We start from the raw sequence: 21940 nt of genomic DNA, 5'->3' as shown, positions 1-21940 counted from the left end.
TATGCACTGTTTTCTAACCAGTTTTTGTCACTCAACATGACTCACATGACTAAGACACTCTTGTTGTTGTGTGTACCAAGAGTTAATTTCCTTTTATTGCTGAATAGCATTTCATTATATGAACCTACCATAGTTTATCTATTCACCTATTTGTGAACACTTAGGTTGTTCCAGTTTGGGGGTATTAGAAATGAAGCTGTTTGCACTTACGCCCCATGTAGGAACTCTGTCCTTAGTGAGTTGTACTATGAGAATTAACTGCAAAACTTGTTCTCAAACAGTACTTTTTATGTTGTGGAGTGGGGGGTTGGTGCAAAGTGTTGAAATCTTTACTTAGTATAGAGTTGCTCTTTTGTATATAAAGTCAATCAAAAGTAAATCTTAATGAAGAATGGGATGGGAGAGGGAGTAGGAGGTAGGATGGGAGTGGGGGTGGGAGGGCAGGTATGGGGGAAAAAACACTATATTCCTAAAGTTGTACCTATGAAATTTGCATTCATTACATAAAAGCTTTAAAAAATAAAACAAATAAAAATTAAACTGTTTATGAGGCAGGCATTTGGTGCAGCCGTTAAGCCACTACCTGGGATACTCCAATCCCACATCAGAATGCCTGGATCCAAGTCCCGGCTCTGCTCCACCCCAGCTTCCTGCTAACGTGCACCCTGGAAGGCAGTGGGTGATGCCCCAAGGACTTGAGTTCTTGCTCCTCACATGGAAAACCAAACTAGTTTCTGAGCTCCTGGCTTTGGACTGGCGCAGCCCTGGATGTCGCAGACATTTGGGGAGTAAACTACCTAATGAAAAGATGTGGCCAGCACCGTGGCTCAATAGGCTAATCCTCCGACTTGCTGTGCCAGCACACTGGATTCTAGTCCCGGTCGGGACACCAGATTCTGTCCGGTTGCCCCTCTTCCAGGCCAGCTCTCTGCTATGGCCTGGGAGTGCAGTGGAGGATGGCCCAAGTCCTTGGGCCCTGCACCTGCATGGGAGACCAGGAAAAGCACCTGGCTTCTGGCTTGGATGAGCACGATGCGCCGGCCACAGCGCGCCGGCTGCAGCGGCCATTGGAGGGTGAACCAATGGCAGAAGGAAGACCTTTCTCTCTGTCTCTGTCTCTCACTGTCCACTCTGCTGTCAAAAAGAAAAAAAAAGAAAAGATGTGTGTGTTTGTGTGTGTTTCTCTCTCTTCCTTCCACAGAAACTTTTGAAATGATAAATTAAAAATATATATAATAAAAATAGACTGACAGTTTCTTAAAAACACACACCTACCATAAGTTGCAGTCTTTCCATTTCTGGGTATTTAGGGAAGCACCACCTGACACATCCCAGGGCACTCCCTGGCAGGAAACAGGGATCAGAAATGGAGCCAGGCACTCCAGAAGGGGATGTGCTTGTCCCAAGCAGCATCTTCATGGCTGGGCTAAACACCTGCCTGCTCAAATTACTTTCACTCACCCATCAGTGAGCAAGTGTTCCTTTTTCTCCACATCTTTTCCAACAATTACTGCAGTCAGTCGTTTTTCTGGGACCAGAGTAGTTTCTAATAGTGAACACTTCCAACAGGGATGGAGAAGGGGACTCCAGAGGTTGGGGGAAGTCCTCCTGTGCACTCCCAACCCACAGTGAGACTTGTGAACTGGAAGGAGACACCCCTGAGTCAAATGACAGATCCATGGTGCCCAATGCTCACCCTGTTGACTTTATTTTGGATACACCACACCCACTTCCATGCCTATGCCTCCTTGGGCCACCTCTCCCTCCTTCCTTTATTCTCATATTCAAGACCAACAATTGGCCACCAGGCTCCTACCCAAATGTCCTGGCCACATACCTCAAGAACTCCTTTGCTGGCACCTTGGCTCACCTGTTTGACCCACCCAAGGAACCCCTTTACAGGTAACTTAATTCTCTGTCTCTATTCATAGGATCTTACCTAGCCATATGGCCTGCTGCCTCTGCCAATTTAAACATACTATCGAGGTTGTCTGCCACACCATCAAGCTTCACTGTGACAATGAATGCCTGCCAAATACGACACATTGCCGTGAGTCGGAACTTCCTGAGGATCTTTATTAATTTTTATTTGTTTTAAATTTCTTATTTTAAAATTTTAGGGTCAAGTTTAAAGTAACAATGTAATTAATTGCTGAATTTTTATTCATTCATTCAGATTTAAACTCCCTAAATTGCTACACTGCTCCCTTGCTGAAAGTCAGGTTCCCAATCACCACTATGTAATTTAATAATGTAACTTACAAATGCACTAAGGATCATGAAAAAGAGATGGAAGGGGAAGGAAGTAATGTTGGGAACCACACACGTGGTGTTCTGTGCTCTTGGGTGCTTTGCTTTTCAATGATAACTCATTTGCACACAGTCTATAAACTGGTTTTCTATGTGTTGGGCCTCAAGGGCCCTCTGTCTTATAGAACAGGTCTATACTGCTCACTGCGGTTGTTTGTTTTTGCACTTGTAGAAAAGAGTACAAGTGATGCTGTTTTATTGGGAGCCTGGGAGTTTCTGGTCCCATAACCAGAAATGGCTGCCTGGCTCCTCTGATGCAGTCGGAAGGCTCCTCCATTCCTGTAGACTGTCCAATTCTGAACCTGCTCTGAGTCTCACACTTTTCTATCCACAGAACACTTGGGTACTTTTAAGTATCTTTCTGTAGATGAGGGTTATTACCACTGACGTCATGACTTTCAAAATGTGACCGCTTTCTTCCTTAGACAGCTTGAATTCGGATCTCAGTCAGGGATCTGAGGCATTAGCACAGTGATAACTGTATACCCATCTACACAGTGTTGCTCACCTTCCAGACCAGTTTCCTACCAATTATATTATTCCCTTCATCTCAAGAGGTGAGAAGGACAAGCATTGTTAATCTCCCTTTACAAGGGTGGGAAAGAACACACTGAGGTGAGGAGCAAGGCCCCTTGGCTTGACCACCTCTGCCCTCACTCCCCTTACATGCCTATCTCTTGCCATGGACACCTGTGATGGCAGCAAGAACACAGGGCCACAGGGAGGGAGGGAGGGAGGGAGGGAGGGAGGAAGCCTTGTGCTCCCTCAGCATGAGGCAGGACTGTGGAATGATGTGGCTGAGAAGCAGGGGCAGAGCCACAGAAGGGGCAGCTGGGTGGGGCCATTTGTCTTCCAGCCTTATTCTAAGCCTGGAGTGGTTGGTCATTGGAAACCAATGAAATAATACTGATCATAGTTACTGCTTTTTAACACTGCGAACTCTTCTGAATGCCACTCTCAAAAATATCTTTTTCTCCTTTTTTGTTGCCATTTCATAGGTTTGAGTTTGGTTTTACTTTTCTCTCTAAAGTCTCAATGGTACCCCAAATATTGGATTTGACTCCTAATTTAATTGATCAGAGTGTAGGGCTGTGGACTGACATAAAGCTGTCCCATCAGTCTTCCGTACCAAAAAGCAGTCTCTTCTTTTTTTGACAGTTGAAGAAGCATCTATAGGGAACCCAAAGGGGGCATTCATGAAGATACTGCAAGCCCGGAAGAACAACACCAGCAAGCAGCTGACTATTGAGCCAGAGAACCCAGTATCAGAGAGAAACAGCGTGGACTTCCCAAGCCACATGAGTGAACAGCGGGACTTCAATGATGAAAGCGACGTTATTAGTGCACTGAATTACATATTGCCTTATTTCTCAGAGGAAAATCTACAAAATGTAGAATCAACATTATTACCATTCATTACACTACTTTTTTCAAATGTGCAAGATAGAGATAAGTCCCTGAGCTACGTGAAAACCCACATAAGAAGGCCCTCTCATCCTTACAGAAATAAGTTGAGAAAGCTCTATTTTCTACAGAATTTGTTAGATGAAGAAATTCAAGAAAAAATTGATGAGGTTAAGAAGGAAGAAAAGGCCATGCTTATGCAGCCTATCCTGTTAGGTCATCAATTTAACCCTCAAATCCTCCAAAAGAAATCAGAAACTGCCCCGTCACAGGAGAACAGCCTGGCAACCATGCCAAGTGTGGGGTACAGGCTGCAGAGAGTGAAAAAAGTCATCAAGGGGCCAAAGGGCTTACGGAAAAGGCACCTCCAGGAGATGAGGAAGAGCCTCGGGAGGAGACAGGGCACCTGGCCCTTTGTGGAGAGCATTGGGGGAAGAAGGCTTGGGAGAGCAGGCTCCAGGGAGCTGAAGGAGCTTCAAGTGGCTCAGAGGCCCAGGCAGGTGGCCGGAAACTCCTTGCACACGGAGCCCTTGCTCACAAAGGAACGTGAGGCTGCAGCCCCCTCTTTCCTGAAGAAACACATCCTGGGCAGGCCTTCTACCTCCCCTGCAAAATCTCTCTCTAAGATCAACAACAAAGGAAAAGACTTAACCTACACCATTTTTGTCTTAGAAGATGCCAATGCTAGAGCCAAAAATAAGGCGGCAGGGAAACCAATCTCGCATTCCAGACAGAATTACCGCTTTCACAAAACTCGCTCTCACCTGGTCCTCCAAACCCCCAAGGCCAAACTGAGTTGGAAGTTCAGAAGGAAAAATTCCCTCAACAGGCAGATGGCTGGGAAGAGGCCTCCGTTCCCTGCACTGCGGAGTCTCATAAACTCCCCCTCCGGAGAGGCTTTCTCATCCCCTGGAGGCCTGCATTCTCAGGGGAGTCCTCCTCTGAGAGAACCTTCTATAGAAGACACTAGGGAGGAAAACCATTCCAGAGGGCGTGTTTTTGAAGAAAACATTTTGCCAGAAAACACCACTGCACATGAAGAAACGCTCCCTGGCGACAAAATGCACACAGATCCTTCAGCTACAGATTCTGCTGGGACCGAGTTCGACCTAATGCCGACTGTGGACCAAACCAAGGAAACACAGTGGGAATACCCCAGCGAGGGCACTGAAGCCCCCACCATGCCCGTAGGCTTCACCTACCCCGTGATGCTGTCCCAGGGAGAACAGTTTGAAATTCAGCTGAATCAGCAGCTACAGTCCCTCATCCCCAACACTGACGTGAGAAGGCTCATTTCTCACGTCATCCGCACTCTGAAAATGGACTGCTCTGAGGCCCAGGTGCAACTGCCCTGTGCCAAGCTCATCTCCAAAACAGGCATCCTGATGAAGCTCCTCAGTGAGCAGCAGGAAGAAAAGATAGCCAAGGAAGAATGGGACGCAGAGCAGTGGAGGACCGAGACCTATATCAATGAGAGTACAGAAGCCCCGAGTGGACAGAAAGAGCAGGAGTCGAGTAAGGTGAGGACAGGAGATCTGCACTTTCCCATCCCTTAGGAGACCCCAAGCGGGAAGACCAGGGGCTCCCAGTCCAGATCTTGTCTCGGTAATGTAACTTTTGCCAAGACGGTGACACTTTGTTAGGAGGCAGACCTAACACACTGTAGAGAAAATGAGTAATACCAAGATTATATATAATACAGCAGATTTTGTATGGTCTTTTAAGATCTTTTACACCACTCACCTGAAGAACCGGGTTCTGAATATTTAGCATCCATATTTTCCAGCTCTTTATTCTGTCTTTTTAAACTGTGCTCTTTCTTAGCTCGCAAAAGGAGCTCAAGAACACGGCTATCACAACAAGCTCATCGTGGCAATATCTGTGACGGCAGTGGTCACGATGCTGGTTATCATCTTCTGTCTCATTGAGGTAAGGATGACTCGTTCAGGTTGCCAGAGTGCATCCTTCCTTTGTAATAGACTCGGAATCCACAGACTGTACATCAAAGCCACTTTCCACGTACCATGAGCTGACCTTCCTCTTTAGTCACCAAGACTGAGATGCACTTTACTCTTTCCCTTGAAAAGCACATTCCACAGATTTTTTAAAGGAACCCCACTCGTGGGAAATCTGTGCAACTGGAACCGAGATAACAAGGGACTGGACATTTGGAGAGGTTAAGTGTAAGAAGGCCAGAGTAAAGTGGCAGAAGTTCTCCAAAATTGTGTCAGGGATTTGATGTACTCTCTTCTACCACTGATTTCTTTCCTCATTGCTGAAATGATGAGATTATATACTCTCCACCCTCAAGGAACTGTCTCTGCCCTTGGGAGAAAGCACGCAGCCGAAAGACAAAAGTATTATCTTACAGAGTCATTAGATCTACGTAGCATCCTACTGCTCCAATGTCTAAGACTTTGTCTAAATGAGTTCAGCTGATGCACTGCAGCTGACTCCTGCATCAAGCTGCTCTAAGATGTGTTCCCTCCCTGGAGCTTGCCTGCACCCTCCCACACAGCCCAGTGTTTTCACAGTCCCACCACACAAGGCTCCCACAGTCACAAGCACCCAGCCCCCTGTCAATTCTCCCAGAGTCCGGCATCTCCTCTAGGTTGGTTGCTGGGTTCACGGTGACTAGCTGGAGCAGCTGTTACGTATCTCCAAAATGGTGCCTGCCCTCTCTTGGCTAGTTACAGCATTCCAGTGCCTGAGGTCGGGAGAGAGAAACGTGAACTCCCCCACTTTTTTTTGCTCTAGGTTGGCAGGTACATCATCCCCCACAGAGCTCCAAGCCAGACCCATGCCAGGCTTTTCCCACAGCTTTATTGCCAGTGGCTTGAGCTGCTGCAGTATGGTCTTGCCTCATTCCAAAGCTGGTGCTGAGGCTCTCAGCTGCTGGGGTCTCAAACTGTGCAAGTCCACACCCTCCACATAGGTCCGCAGCATCCATCCAATTTGCATGGAGTTTCCTCTACCATTTTCTCCCTAAACCTTCCCTGAGATTGCACTCCTTCCACTTTTTTTTAACTATCCACCCCTAGACTAGAGCAGCAAGCTGCCTCCCTATGCCACCATCTTGAAAAATCCCTGAGATGTGATGACTTTAAATAGCCTTTGTGTGAACTGTTGAAGAACAGTGAATTTTTTTCTTCATACTAGTTGTTGAACATTTTACTTAGTATAGGGTTAATCTTATGAGTATAATGTTAACTGAAAATAGATCTTCATAAAATAAGAATGGAAATAGGAGAGGGGGGAAGAATAAGGGATCGGAGTGTGGTCAGGAGGGAGGGTAAGGTGGAAAGTATCACTATGTTCCTGAATCTGTATACATGAAATCTGTCTATCTTCAATGAAAGTTTTTTTTTAACTTTTATTTAATGAATATAAATTTCCAAAGTACGATTTATGGATTACAATTGTTTCCCCCCCATACTGTCCCTCCCACCTGCACCCTCCCATCTCACACTCCCTCTCCCCTTCCATTCACATCAAGATTCATTTTTGATTATCTTAATATACAGAAGATCAGCTTAGTATACATTAAGTAAGGATTTCAACAGTTTGCTCCCACACAGAAACATAAAGTGAAAAATAATAGATGATTTTTTTAAATGATGATGAAATCAGATCAGACCTATTGTCATGTTTAATCCCAGTGAGAGTCAAGTTGGGAGTTGATAATTTCTTTTTTTTTGTTTTTTTACAGAGGATCAGTTTAGTATGCATTAAGTAAAGATTTCAACAGTTTGCACCCCCATAGAAACACAAAGTGAAATATATTGTTTGAGTACTCGTTATAGAATTAAATCTCAATGCACAGCACATTAAGGACAGAGATCCTACATGAGGAGCAAGTGCACAGTGACTCCTGTTGTCGCTCCCCCTCTTCGTGGAGGAACGACACTAAGCCCTGCCTAGGCTTCATATCCGAGTCACGGCACCATTATGTCGCTCCCCCTCTTCGTGGAGGAACGACACAGGACCCTGCGCTGTTCTTTCGTCTGCTCGGCCCTCCCCGGGTTTGCTGCTGGTTCTTCCCGGGTTGGCTACCATCCCTTCCACCTCCGTGGAAGGGCAGTTCCCCCTGGCCACATTCCCCACTTCCGCAGGGGAGCGGCACACCACCGGCCGGCTCTCTGGGGGGCTGCACAGGTGTTCCCCTTAGATGTTCCCCTTAGATGTTCCTGGTGCATGCCGTCTCTCTCCTCCCTTATAGTCCTCTTCTGCCAATCCCAACTCAGCTGCCCACACGCCGAGTACGCTGCTCTCCTCCAATCAGGAGTAGGTCCTACAGTTTATTGGTTGAACTGGAGGCAGCTGCGTAGAAGCTGTTTTCTCCTCTCCCAGCGCCATATTGTGGGAGAGCAGATGCATAGAATAAGTCTTAATTCCAGTAACTCAGTCCAGTCCAGGTTGCTCCCCACAGATCCCCCTTTCTTTTTATTTTTGGCGTTGATACGCGCCTGTCTTCGGTGCCCCATGGCACACATTCTGCTCTGCTTGCTAGAGTTGCCACAGGTTCTTACAAGTCCTATCAATCAGGCAAACCGAATCCGGGTCCTCTCTTCGCCATGTTGTGAGGAGGTTTTTAGGCGCTGATGCGTGCCTGTGTTCAGTGCCCTGCAGCGCATGCTCTGCTCTGCCTGCAGGGGCTTACAAGCCCTAACAATCAGGCAAACCGAATCCAAGCCTTCTCATTGCCGTATTGTGGGGGAGACTTATTAGTGTTGGTTCGTGCCTATCTTCGGTGACCTGCAGCTCATACTCTGGTCCAGCTGCCTGCTGGTGCTTACCGCCTTACTAATCAGGCAGACCGAATCCAAGCTCTCTCATTGCTGTGTTGTGGGGAGGCCTTATTGATGTTAATTCGTGCCTGTCTTCAGTGACCTGCGGCGCATAAGCTGCTAGCCGCCCGCAGGTGCTCATCGCCTCACTAATCAGGCAGACCGAATCCAAGCTCTCTCATTGCTGTGTTGTGGGGAGGCCTTGTTTTTCTGTTTCTCTATCTCCGGGCATTCCTATTTCTCCTATTTTACTTCTATCTTCCAGCATTCCTATTTCTCTCATTTTACTTCTAAACTTCTGTTTCTCTTATCCCTGCGGCTTCCCGGTGGCGCTCGCCCCGAGGCTGCTTCTCGGCACCTCGCCCCGCGGCAGCTTCACGACTCTGCGTGGCTTCCTGGCGCCTCGCCCCGCCGGCGGGCTCCCGGCTCTGCACGGCTCGGCTTCGCGCGCACGCTCCGCGGTCTCCACGCACTTCGCGCCCGCACCACAGCCTCGCGCCAGCCCCGCGTTCCCTATCTATTCACGCCCCGTGCTCTCTCTGCACGCGGCGGCTTCCGCGAATGTTTCCGCCACCACCGGCATTCAGTCCAAGTTCCCCGGACTAACCTGGCGAATTCCAACCTGGCGGCCCACGTCTCTGCCTCTGGTTCCAGATCTTCGCCTCTTGCTCCCCGGGCTGACTTGAAGAATTCCAAGATGGCTTGGCCTGCACTCGCGGCTTCATCCTCCCTAACATTTTTCTCTACCCGGTATGTTTCCCTAAGTTTTCTTCCAACAATATTTCTCCCTCATTTCTCCTGGCCTCTCCCCACAGTCCGTATCCAAGTCTAAGTTTCTTATAGGTTTCACTTTCACTTTCAACCTGCAGTCCGTATCTGAGTCTAAGTTTCTTCTTGCTTTCACTTTAAATCCTAACTTCTTTCCCACAGTCCGTATCCGAGTCCAAGCCTCCTCCAGGTTTCACTTTCGCTTTCAATCTCCTAGCTTCCCCGCCATAGTCCGCATCCGAGTCTATGAAAGCTTTCACTTTCGCTTTCAATCCTAACTTCTTTCCCACAGTCCATATCCGAGTCTATGCCTAGGCTTTCAATAGCTTCTTCCGGCACCTAGGCTCTTTGCTAGTCTCTCTCTCCGGTATTTTCCCACTTCTTCCCGTTTCTTCCCTCCTAAGTTTCCTATCTGTCCTAGGTTTCCTATCCGAGTCACGGCCCCATTATGTCGCTCCCCCTCTTCGTGGAGGAACGACACTAAGCCCTGCCTAGGCTTCATATCCGAGTCACGGCACCATTATGTCGCTCCCCCTCTTCGTGGAGGAACGACACAGGACCCTGCGCTGTTCTTTTGTCTGCTCGGCCCTCCCCGGGTTTGCTGCTGGTTCTTCCCGGGTTGGCTACCATCCCTTCCACCTCCGTGGAAGGGCAGTTCCCCCTGGCCACATTCCCCACTTCCGCAGGGGAGCGGCACACCACCGGCTGGCTCTCTGGGGGGCTGCACAGGTGTTCCCCTTAGATGTTCCCCTTAGATGTTCCTGGTGCATGCCGTCTCTCTCCTCCCTTATAGTCCTCTTCTGCCAATCCCAACTCGGCTGCCCACACGCCGAGTACGCTGCTCTCCTCCAATCAGGAGTAGGTCCTACAGTTTATTGGTTGAACTGGAGGCAGCTGCGTAGAAGCTGTTTTCTCCTCTCCCAGCGCCATATTGTGGGAGAGCAGATGCATAGAATAAGTCTTAATTCCAGTAACTCAGTCCAGTCCAGGTTGCTCCCCACACCTGTTGTTGACTTTACCAATTGACACTCCTGTCTATGGCATCAGTAATCTCCCTATGCTCCAGTCATGAGTTTCCAAGGCTATGGAAGCCCTCTGAGTTCTCCGATTCTTATCTTGTTTAGACAAGGTCATAGTCAAAGTGGAGGTAATGAAAGTTTTTTAAAAGACATGTCTAGCCACAAGAAGTAAGTGATCACAGCATAGAGATGAGAAAGAGACCAGCATGGGTAGTGCCCACCCTAACACTACATAGTTTTAGTGTAGGGCAAGCTCCTGCTCTCTAATCTTTTTCATAAATTTAGTAGTTTTTCTCATCTATTTTTTCCTAAAAGATGGCAGCTGGTCAGATTTTGTAAAAAGTTTTCTTGGGGTTTGAGTTAAGTTGCCTTGAATTTGTAGATTAATTTGAGAACTGACATCTTTATGATACCCTAGAAACATGACATTTTATGGACTTCAGAAGAGCATCCTCATCACATAAATCTTACACAACTTTCGTTGAGTTTATTCCAAGATAGTTTATTACTTTCTATTGCTATTAAAGAAGGGCTCTGTACTCCATTTTCCCTCTAGTCACTGGTGGTGCACAACAAACAGGAGATTCACTGTACTACTCTCCTGACTCAGCACCTAGTCACCTCCCCGGACCCACACGTTACGTCCAACAAAATGTCGGCTGATTATCTTGGGCTTTTTTTTTTTTAGGTTGTCCACCATCTCCTATGCAAATGATGACAGTTTTGTCTCTTCCTTTGCAGTAATTATACCCCATTTATTTTTCTTATTGCACTAATTTCAGCCTTTTCAACAATGATGACTAGTAGCAGTCTAATAAGTATCCTACTCCTGTTCTTGCCTTTAAAACACCATTGTTTAGGTTTCTGGTCCATACTTTCAGCAGGTTAAGGGTGTTTCCTACTACTCCACTTTTTTTTCTTCCAGATTTTTTAAATTTTGTTTAAGGACTACAACTTCCATGTTCCCAAATTAGTATAGATTAAATGCATGACGCTGCACTCCCATTCCACTTTTAAGAGGACTCACTGATGACTGGCTGTCAATAGAATGTATTAAGTCCCAGAGGCATTCAAGACCAAGGACTGTGGAAGAGTGAGAACTATTAACAAGACAGAATTCCTGTCCTCAAAAAAGCTATCTTATTGGGCAGGCAAGGCTTTTAGAGAAAGAAAGGGAAGGTAAACGATTTGGAGATAGAATCATTATGGTGAATAATGACTGCTTTTCCTTACAAAACAGATTTACTCTCATAGAGGAAGAGGAAGAGAAGACATAGAAAAATCTTCAACGTAAGTATCAGTCTGACAATTGTTACATTAGAATTTTAGAAGTAGAGGAGTACTGAGAACTCATCTATTTAAACCTGCTCATTTTAGAATGAGGACATTGCCAGAGGCAGAAGACTATCCATCTGAGTGTTTTGCCTGATTCCAGCAAATCTGGTCCCCAGCCATGGCTGGGGAGATGGCACCAGCACGGACACATGTGCTGTCAGTGGTCCTTCCGAGACACAGCAGCTAGGGAGGGGCTTTGTTTGTGCTGTTCCTGCTGCTGGTGGCATCTGGCCAGTTCAGAGGCCTTTCCAGAGGCTCAGAGAAGGGCTATGGAAAGACACATGACACTGGGGGAAGGGGGACAGTCGCCCTCAAGGCTGCTGGAGAGTAAAACGTATGAGGTGGCTGGAAAACTTACTGGTTTCCAGACCCCCGCTGCCTATGCCTTTTATTCACACCTTCTCAGACCGTTTGTCTCTCCCTGTTATGATAAGCATACAAGGAGAAAGGGACAATACTGGTCCCATAGTCACACTGCCAGTGAGTATTACAGAGAGGACGGTTCCTCCCCAGCCAGGGACTTCTCCCTTGGTCATAGTGAGCTTGGGCTGTGTGCTACAATTTCTATTGCAAATCAATACCCACACGCTCTGTAGACACAAGCAGTTGCTGAAACAATGCACTCTTTTTCTGTTTTAATCATATTCAAAAAGGGTACCTTGTATTTCCACGCTGGTTTTGTCCTTTAAACTGGTTTCGCTACTCAATCTTCCATCAGTGACAGACACCCTGCAGTGAGAAAAATCTTTGAGCTGGGTAACGTTGCTATTGGACTCGGGCATTGCTTCATAGGATTCAATTTATAGGGGACTAAAGCAGCTATGGAAACACAAGCATTTTCTCCCTACACCCCAGTGAATGATGCTTGTGAGGCTAAATCCTAAAGGGGCAGGTGTCAAATGCCTCTGGAGAGAGAAAATACTTCTGCCCCGTGTGGTGGTGCAGTGTGTCCACTGCGCAAGCACACTTGGCTGAGAAAGGCACTGGGACTGACAACAGACAAAAGTCTCCCCAGAGACACTGCAGGTCTGTAGGGACAGAGGGCTCCTGGAAGCCCAGCGCCCTGGGTACTGCGTCTGAGACCCCAGGCTTGTAGTGAGCACTCACTGCAGTGATGGCTGAGGTGCATGTGTCGTCCCAGGAAGACCGGAGATGCACACTGTGAGAAGTGAACAATGGCACTCGTCTCTAATGGCCTTGTGTGTGTTTTTCCCCAAGGAGCTTTCACCAATCAGTGCCTAGAAAGTGCTCGGAAGATGAGACTCAGGTAAATGGGAGGAGGCTGCAGTGTGTGGCTGGAGACAGCAGGGAAAATGCTCAATTCACATGTCTTTTTGTCTTTCCTAGGGCTTCTTCCGGCTGAGGTGGCCACTCTGGCTGAGGCGTCTGCTCAGCCCTTTCGGTGGCACACGCAAGAAAGCCAAGGACTTGCCCCCGGACAAGGAGCCTTCCGTAAAGGAAGAGCTTCCCGACAAGGACGCAGGGTACGTGACAGGGCCACTTCACCGTACTGAGTTTGGGGAGGCGGGGAGGGTGGCAGGAGTGGAAACCTTGCTCTGCTCTCTTCCCACAGGGAGCTCAGCGAGGCCCCCGCCGAGAAAACGCCCCCTCCAGAGTCCTCGGCAGAAGGTGAAGAGAGCGAAGCCCCCGAGGAAAACACAGAGTGACCGTCCCGCCTCTGTCACCTGCAAGTCCTGTTTTCTGATATTGGCATCTCAGCGGTGCTTATAAAATATTTATTTGCTTACATTCATGGGTGTGATATTCGTAAGCAATTCTAGCCAGATGGTGAGAAATTAAAATGTTGTCAAATATTTATTATATGCAGTAACAGGGGCCACAGGCAAGAAAAGCAAGACTGCTTCTAGAAGCCTCCGAGGGACTCAAGCCCACCCCAGGGGCACAGCACCAGCAAGAACTCTCATTTCTCTTCCTCCATTAAGTCAGTCTCCAAGAACCCAAAAACACATCCTCAAGGCGTAGACTTTTAAATCAAATACCAGGTGTTCTGGTGCTTTCTCTCCCCTGAATCACTGAGAACCAGTCAACAGAGGGGGACTAGACCTCCGGCTCACAGAGGACCCGCTTCCTCTTGTCGGTCTCGGAGGGCCTTGGGGGTGGTCAGAATATTTGGATCATAATACCTCCCAAGTCACTGTCCAAAGTTTGTCACTAGGAGTGAGAAGCACTTCAGCAAGCTACCAGTATTCCTGAGTCTAAAATATAAGATGAAATGGTACTAATAACAATGCGCAGAGGCCAGCGCTGTGGTGTAGTGGGTCAAGCTGGCACCTGCAGTGCCGGCCTCCCATATGGGAGCTGGTTCAAGTCCCAGCTGCTCCACTTCTGATCCAGCTCTCTGCTATGGCCTGGGAAAGCAGTAGAAGATGGCCAAAGTCCTTGGGCCCCTGCTCCCATGTGGGGGACCCAGGGGAAGCTTCTGGCTCCTGACTTTGGATTGGCTCAGCTCCGGCCATTGCAGCCAACTGGGAAGTGAACCAGCGGATGGAAACCTCTCTCTCTCTCTCTCTCTCTCTCTCTCTGTAACTCTGCCTTTAAAGTAAATAAACAAATCTTTTTAAAACCAAAACCAATGGGCAGTTCTGCAATTCTCTGTGAATGCCAAGTGGGCATTCTATAATTCAATTCAATTATGACACAGCTAGTGTCAGGTCGCACAAGCTAAGGGCTTAGTCCCACATGCTGACCTTAGTTCAGGTGCCAATCAAAAATCCAGTTTGCCACCTGTGCTTCTGACTGGGTAGCTATAAATCCGGATTCCTGTGACATCCCTCTTTGGGCACAATCACTTGCTAGAATTCAGAAAAATAGTTACTTAGTCTTGCCAACTGATCAGAAAGGATGATGTAAGGATGCAAATAAGCAACCAGATGAAGACACACATCCGCGTGGTCTGGAAGGCTCACATGGAGTCAGGGTGTTCCACCCTGCCAACACAGGGACGTATGCCTCCACCTGGGGGCTCCCCCATGCCAGCTGTCCTGAGTCAATCTCCAAGACACAGGCATCTACTTTAACAAGGCTCTGTGTGCTCTCTACACTCCTGAGGTGTTATAGGGAAGGCCAGGAGAAAGCAGAGGCCCTCTGGCTACTTCAAGGCTAGAGGTCAGCAGGGAGATGAGGGTGGGGAAGACAGAGCAAGGCGAGGAGGACTGGTGTCTGGCAAAGTCTGGAAGGCACAATGTTAACATTGCTTTGCAGCTTCCCATCCTGGAAGCCAGGGCCTCCCACGTCCAGGGCAACAGGCTCCACTGGCTCTGGCTCCTGACATCCTGGTGGGATTGGGAAGCTGAAGAGTCTTGGAGAACGCAGTAGGGAGCAGCACCCCCATTCAAGAAGAGGAAGACGCCAAGGATGGAACAGAAGCGGAAACAGGGCTTCAAGCTGAAGCTTTAAGTGTTGGCGGGTACTGCTGGAAAGAGGGTTTTGCACCACGCTGTAGCTGTGTGGGCTTGCAGGGTGGAAGGAAATGAAGGGTATGAAATCTCCATGTGGATGAGAGCCACACCCCAAGGAAGGCAGAGCAATAAAAGGCACCTGGGTCCCTGACACATGAGCCAAAACACTAGCCCCGGACATCCTCACCACGTTGTTACTCAAGAGCCCAATAAACTGATTTTTTATTTTAACCTACTGTTGTGTGGGTCTCTGTTGTAGCACCTGAACCTACAACCTCATCAGTGTTAGCTCTGGTCACAGTAACGCTATGTCATACACCATCCCAAAACACAGAGTGGGTTACAATCACCATTCTTTCAGCTCTGTAGGTCGTGGTGATACAGGTAGGAAAAAGCCAGCTGGGTTAGGTTGAACTTGGATGGAAAGTGAAGGCAGGCGGCTACAAGATGGGGAGAAGGGTTTCTAATGAACATTGAGCCTGCATGCTGTTAAAGCAGACTTTGCATAAAGGCCAACTGAAATAAGTGCAGAGAGCAAGCCTTATACAAGCGAAGGGTTGCATTTAACAGACATGCAATTGAGAATCAAAAAAAGCCTGGAACCTAAAAAATGTTAGGAGAGAAGAGTTTTGAGACTCTAAATGCACAAAACACAGACACCTGGGATTGTAAATGAGCAGAGCTAAGTGGTGAAGCCAGGGACTGCGACCTAACAAGTCCAGGGCTACAATAACAGGGACAGTGTTCAAGATGGGCCCAAAACTCATAAAGTGCTGACCCAAAGGAATTTTGGGGAGGGAGGACACCTGGGCAGATTCTAGCCAAATGGGCAGAGTGAACTAAGCAAGATGGGATCACAGCAAAATGACCGTTCAACAGTTTCTTTATTCACCCTGTCCCGTGTTTTCATACTTCAGCTGCACGAGACAGTCAACCCGGGTGACTGAGGACACCTAGGACATGTGTGCCTGATCATCTCCACAGTTTTGCTCGAGTGCTGTGCTGGCAGGGCTGGCTCTGCTTCTCACACGGGTCTGCCGATCAACCATGGCGGCTCTGGTCACAGGTATTCACTCTGGGGCCCAGGCTGGCCGAGGCAGCTGCTCCCCGAGAGCAGCTCTTCTCACAGTGAAGGCAGAAGCACATGAGGGCCACAGAAACTCACGCGGCCCCTCCAGCCTAGGCTCAGAACCACTATGTCTTCATTGCTTCTTCATCACATGGGCCACAGCAAGCCACAGTCTTCCCACAATGAGACTATGGCAAGTGTGCGGATCAGGGAGGGGCGAGGAATTGGGGCCAATAAGTGCGTCTACTCCACTGTGATGAACCCTGGTTTGAAGGTTACACGACCTGGGCCCACTCTTCTAGGGGTTGCCTGGAAATGAGTGTAGTAAAAGGCACTGTCCATCCCTCACCCCCAGTTTTCTATTAGGTCAGGAATCCTGAAAAGGCAGCCTTCCTTCTCCACAAAGCCCCTGTGCCCTTCCCTCAATGCCTAACACCCAGTCTGCCCCCACGGATGACGCAGCAAGATTGCTGAGCGCGTTTTAGATGGTCCCTTTATTCCCCCCCACTGCACCCCACTATATGAATCGTTAGGAAATATAGTCTAACCTCCTAAAGCCCAGCAGCCAGTGCACTAAGTATCCACCCAAAATGCTCTTAAGAGATTGTTCCATTGAAGCTGAGTCTGTAGCCAGATCTGATACCAAATAGTGCATCTACTTCCTCGAGGGGACCTCAAGAAGAAGGAGCTAGGGCCAGCACTGTGGCATAGCAGGCTAAGCCACTTGCAGTGCCAGCATCCCATATGGCCACTGGTTCAAGTCCCAGCTGCTCCACTTCTGATCCCATTCCCTCCTAATGTACTGGGAAGGCAGGAGAAGAATGACCCAAGTCCTTGTGCCTCTGCTCCCAAGTGAGAGACCTGGAGGAAGCTCCTGGCTCCTAGCTTCAGCCTGGCCCAACCCCAGCTGTTGTTGCAGCCATTTGGGGAGTGAACTAGCAGATAGAAAATCTGTCTCGCTCTCTAACTCTGCCTTTCAAATAAATACATTAAATCAGGAAGAGGAAGAAGCAGCGGCATTGGCAGCAACAACAAGAGATCGGAACAGGTTAGTGAAATTTCTTTCTCTAGAGGCCATTTGGACCTGGGAAATTTTTTTTAAAAGCTTTTTATTTACTTATTTGAGAGGTAGAGTTACAGACAGTGAGAGGGAGAGGAGACAGAGAGAAAGGTCTTTCTTCCGCTGGCTCAGTCCCAAATGGCCACAAAGGCCAGAGCTGTGCCAATGCAAAGCCAGGAGCCAGGAGCTTCTTCCAGGTCTCCTGCATGGGTGCAGGGACCCAAGGATGTGGGCCATCTTCTACTGCTTTCCCAGGCCACAGCAGAGAGCCAGATTGGAAGAGGAGCAGCCGGGATTCGAACTGGCATCCATATGGGATGCCAGTGCCACAGAGGATTAACCTACTGCAGCACAGCGCTGGCCCCTGGGACCTGGGAAATTTTAAAGTTTCTCACAAGCAGAAATATCCTAAGAGGCAGGCTGTCTCAAGGCCCAAAATTAGCCAGAGATCCACAAGGCTTCAGGACAACTGAGAGGCAGTGAGAGTCACCACCAGCGAGCAGTCACCCCACTGCTGCACAATGCCCCTTGGCCACTCAGCCACAGGTGCTCCACCTTAACTGCCGTCTTTCTCGGAAGACCTTGCTCTTTAAAGGAGAACCATTAAAAAAGACCAACCACCGCTGAATTCAGGGCACAGGCCACGTACACTGAATGTATTTTAGGGCAGTGGCTCATGATAAATTGTTTCCCAAGTTCCTCAAAGGTACTGGTTAGTGTCAAGCTCTCTCGGGCCCAGGCTGATAACTATGAAGTGTGGGGAATTTCAGTTGTTGGGAGGTACTTGGTTATGATACATGTGGACTCTTAGGGCTTATTATAAAAGTGATGGCCTATGGCTCTCCAGACTGAGAAAGGATTGCCTTTGTGAATAATAAGAGGATGCAGCAGTTATAAAAAATTAATAGACTGTGACAGTCTGTCTCCTAGATATATAGGTGTGTTAAGTGAACAAAGCCCTATGGTAGTGTGTGGGTAAAGCATGCTACTATCTTAGTTTTCTGTTGCTACAACAAAATACCTAAGACTGGGTGATTTATAAAGAAGCTCGTTTGGCTCATGGTTCTGGACCTGGTTAGTCCAAGACTATGGTGCGGACGTCTGCTCAGCATCTGCTGAGACCCCTCTTACTGCATTAGAACACGACACAGAGCATCACATGCTGGGACACAGCACGTATGCTGGCTCAGGTCGCTCTTTCTAAAATGCTGCTAATGCCGATGGGGCTCCCTCTGTCCTGACCTCATCCAATCCTAAGTACCTCCCGCAGCCTCTACCTCCAGACACCATCAACACAGGAGATTTGGAATTCAGGTGTTTTTTTTTTTTCTTATTTGACAGGTAGAGTGAGAGAGAGAGAGAGAGAGAGAGTGAGAGTGAGAGAGAGAGAGAGAGAGAGAGAGAGAGAGAAAGGTGCTCCTTCCACTGGTTCTCCCCAAATGGCCACCATGGCCGGGGCCATGTTGATCCAAAGCTAGGAGCCAGGTGCTTCCTCCTGGTCTCCCATGTGGTTGCAGGGCCTAAGCACCTGGGCCATCCTCCACTGCCCTCTCGGGCCACAGCAGAGAGCTGGACTGGAAGAGGAGCAACTGGGACTAGAACCCAGTGCCCATATGGGATGCCAGTGCTGCAGGTGGAGGATTAACCAAGTGAGCCATGGTGCCTGCCCTGGAATTCAGTTTCTAATATGTGAACTTTGTGAGGACACAGTCCAACAACAGCAACTACTGTGTGCTCTGCATTATCTGTATAGAACTTTAGGATCCATTACAGCAGCCACTAGCCACATATGGCTGTTTAAATGTAAATTTGAAAGTCAAAGCTCCCAAGTCACACTTGGCCATCTTTTTTTTTTAACTTTTACTTAATTATTTTCTTTTTTCTTTCTTTCTTTTTTTTTTTGACAGGCAGAGTGGACAGTGAGAGAGAAAGGTCTTCCTTTACCGTTGGTTCACCCTCCAATGGCCGCCGCGGGTGGCGCACTGTGCTGATCCAAAGCCAGGAGCCAGGTGCTTCTCCTGGTCTCCCATGCGGGTGCAGGGCCCAAGAACCTGAGCCATCCTCCACTGCACTCCTGGGCCACATCAGAGAGCTGGCCTGGAAGAGGGGCAACTGGGACAGAATCTGGCGCCCCGACCGGGACTAGAATACTGGAATACTGGGGCTACTTTATTTATCTTTATTTATAGCTAAGCATTTATACATTGTCTACTACCATGAGGAAAAAAAATCATAGTGAGGTACAACAATAATTACAAACCTCCACTAGCTTTTCCACACACTGGCACAAGTCTAGTAGAATAATCTGAGGAAGGTTTTCAGTTGACAAAAGCAGTCTTATACAATTCTTTCCTTTCCACTTCATTATACCACTTATCACTTCAGCCCTACGAATTATTCACTTCCTATCCCTACATGAAACAGGATCTAATAATCCATCAGCAATCGCTTCCAATTCATATAAAATTGCATGTCACCCTTACAGTAGAATGTAATATATCCTAGCTCCTCTTATTGTTTTTTTTCCTCACCCTAGTCATATTTTCCCTTGACCTGCTGGGAGACCCTGACAATAATACCCCAGCAAACCCCCGTATACCCTTCCCCATACTAAACCAGAATAGTCGATCCACCTATGCAATCCTATGATCAATCCCAAATAAACTAGGCAGTGCCCTAACCCTAGTAGCCTCAGTCCTATTTCTACCCATTATTTGTATCTTCAACTATCAAAACAATGAAGCACAATATCCTTCCCTCTAAGCCAAGGCTTATTCTAAATTATACTAGCAAAGCTCTTCACACCCAAGTGAATCAGAGGACCCTTCTTTTCAGACAAACAGAAGCCATTATGTAATTCCTCTAGCTAAAGACGGGAGGAAACCAGGACCAACCTGAAACTACACAGGGGTAAGGTTGTCTAGGAAAAGAATACCAGGGTGAATAAATTTCAAATCCTACCATGGGGTCATGTCAACTTCTGGGCTTGAACAAACAAAAGGGACTAAAAAGAAGGGCAAGACGGGATGAAGCCGAATCATGAACATCGGGAGTAGCAGGGAGTTCCTTCTGAGCTGCTACTGAGAGGCAGGGAGACGAACACCAAGGAACTCCCTGAGCTGCAGCCAGGAAGTCAGCTGACTGACGGAGCTAAGGTGCAGTTTATCACGTGTCTATGAGAGGACTGTGACAACTACGACTCTGGACAGAGATTTGTTGTTTGACTTTTAAAACCAAAAATCACAAACGGAGATTTTTTTTTCCACCCACTAACATTTTAGTAACCATTATGTGAAAACCACTGTGAACAAGACTGGGGAAGAACAATGGTCCCTGTCTGTTGCTCCCCCTCTTCGCGGAGGAACGACACAGGACCCTGCGCTGTTCTTTTGTCTGCTCGGCCCTCCCCGGGTTTGCTGCTGGTTCTTCCTGGGTTGGCTACCGACCCTTCCACCTCCATGGAAGGGTGGTTCCCCCTGCCACTTTCCCCACTTCCACGGGGGAGTGGCACACCGCCTGCGCCGGCTGGCTCTCTCAGGGGCTGCACAGGTGTTCCTTCAGATAGATGTTCCCCTTAGATGTTCCTGGTGCATGTTGTCTCTCTCCTCCTTTATAGTCCTCTTCCACCAATCCCAACTCTGCTACCCACACGCCGAGTACGCTGCTCTCCTCCAATCAGGAGCAGGTCCTACAGCTTGTCAAGTTGGTGAGAGGCAGCTGTGTAGAAGTTTACTCCTCTCCCAGCGCCATATTGTGGGAGAGCAGATGTATAGAATAAGTCTTAATTCCAGTAACAGTCTAGTCCGAGTTGCTCCCCACACCTGTCCTCTGTCATATTTTCTTGGCCCAAAAAGTACCACGACTAAAAGTATTTCAAGATTTCAAAACATATTTTAAAGGAAAAAAATCAGGCTTATGGAGTCAGGCAAAGTCTTTACAATGTTGCAACTGTCTGTAAAAAGATACTATGTAATTTGATTAATTCTTAAAATTTTGGAACTTCCTTAAAAAAATCAGGTTGCTTATTCTATCAATAGAATCCTGACAATCCTGGAAACATGAATGAAATGACAGCATAGAAACTTGAATGAAAGGTCTAAAGATTTTTAGATGACTGTTCTCTTTTATAAAGCCACACTCACAATGAGAGTGAATTCGGAACCGACTCATGCAGTTAGGGGAATGATGCAGATCTGAGACAGAATCCAAGGTCCATGGGTGACTGGCACCCAACCATCCATTTGGGGGGTCCCAGTAAAATGTACTGAGTAGGATGACCTTCAGGGAAAACTTAATTAGCTGAGGATGCCGGAAGACCCAGAGACCAAGCAACGGCTGCTGAGCAAGTGACTAGAACCATTTTTACAACTCTTGTCCACTAAGTACAACCGTAACCCGCCGAAATACCATGGACACACCAAAATAAGAACACTGGCATGTGGTAGGACCCGTAGTACAATGGCAGGGCACCTTGTTCCCACCCACCAACAGGAGGAGGAGACCAACTTGTGGGACCCCCCCACCGCCACGAAGGTGCTTCCTCCGGGATCCGCCTGACCACACCAGGCGCCCTCAGCGTCCGCGCCCCGCGGGCACCGCCGGGACCCCGGGCCACCAGGGGCCGCGCCGCTCCCTCCTCAGAGGCCGAGGCCGCCGGGCGGCGTCTCCGCAGGAGCCCTGCCCGGCCGGGGCTGACCGAGAGGAGCCACGCGGACGCCGGGTCCTCGCTCTCCCTTCCCGGCTCCCGCTCCGGGACGGGGTCAGGGCCG

At 48.3% G+C, this 21940-nt stretch overlaps 1 protein-coding gene across 4 annotated transcripts; it reads left to right on the top strand.

The window, feature by feature from the left end:
- The first annotated feature begins 1153 nt into the window (after nt 1–1153).
- LOC138847822 (leucine-rich repeat-containing protein 37A2-like) lies at nt 1154–18391 on the top strand. Of its 4 annotated transcripts, XR_011385736.1 has the most exons (6): nt 1155–1902; nt 3469–5234; nt 5539–5643; nt 11529–11578; nt 12971–13107; nt 13197–18391. XR_011385736.1 is itself a non-coding variant. In XM_070067637.1 (5 exons), the coding sequence occupies exons 1-5, from the start codon at nt 1572–1574 to the stop codon at nt 12984–12986; spliced, it is 2268 nt and encodes a 755-aa protein (XP_069923738.1). In that variant the 5' UTR covers nt 1154–1571; the 3' UTR covers nt 12987–18391. The 4 variants fall into 4 exon arrangements, 3 of the variants coding, with proteins under 3 accessions (XP_069923738.1, XP_069923737.1, XP_069923739.1); XM_070067637.1 differs by having other exon boundaries at nt 1154–1902; nt 12971–18391; XM_070067636.1 differs by lacking the exons at nt 11529–11578; nt 12971–13107; nt 13197–18391 and having other exon boundaries at nt 1156–1902; nt 5539–6988.
- Nucleotides 18392–21940: the final 3549 nt, after the last annotated feature.

This window comes from Oryctolagus cuniculus (genome assembly GCF_964237555.1).
Source record: "Oryctolagus cuniculus chromosome 17 unlocalized genomic scaffold, mOryCun1.1 SUPER_17_unloc_1, whole genome shotgun sequence".
Lineage (NCBI taxonomy): Eukaryota > Metazoa > Chordata > Mammalia > Lagomorpha > Leporidae > Oryctolagus > Oryctolagus cuniculus.
This window is presented reverse-complemented; position numbering and strand designations above follow the sequence as displayed.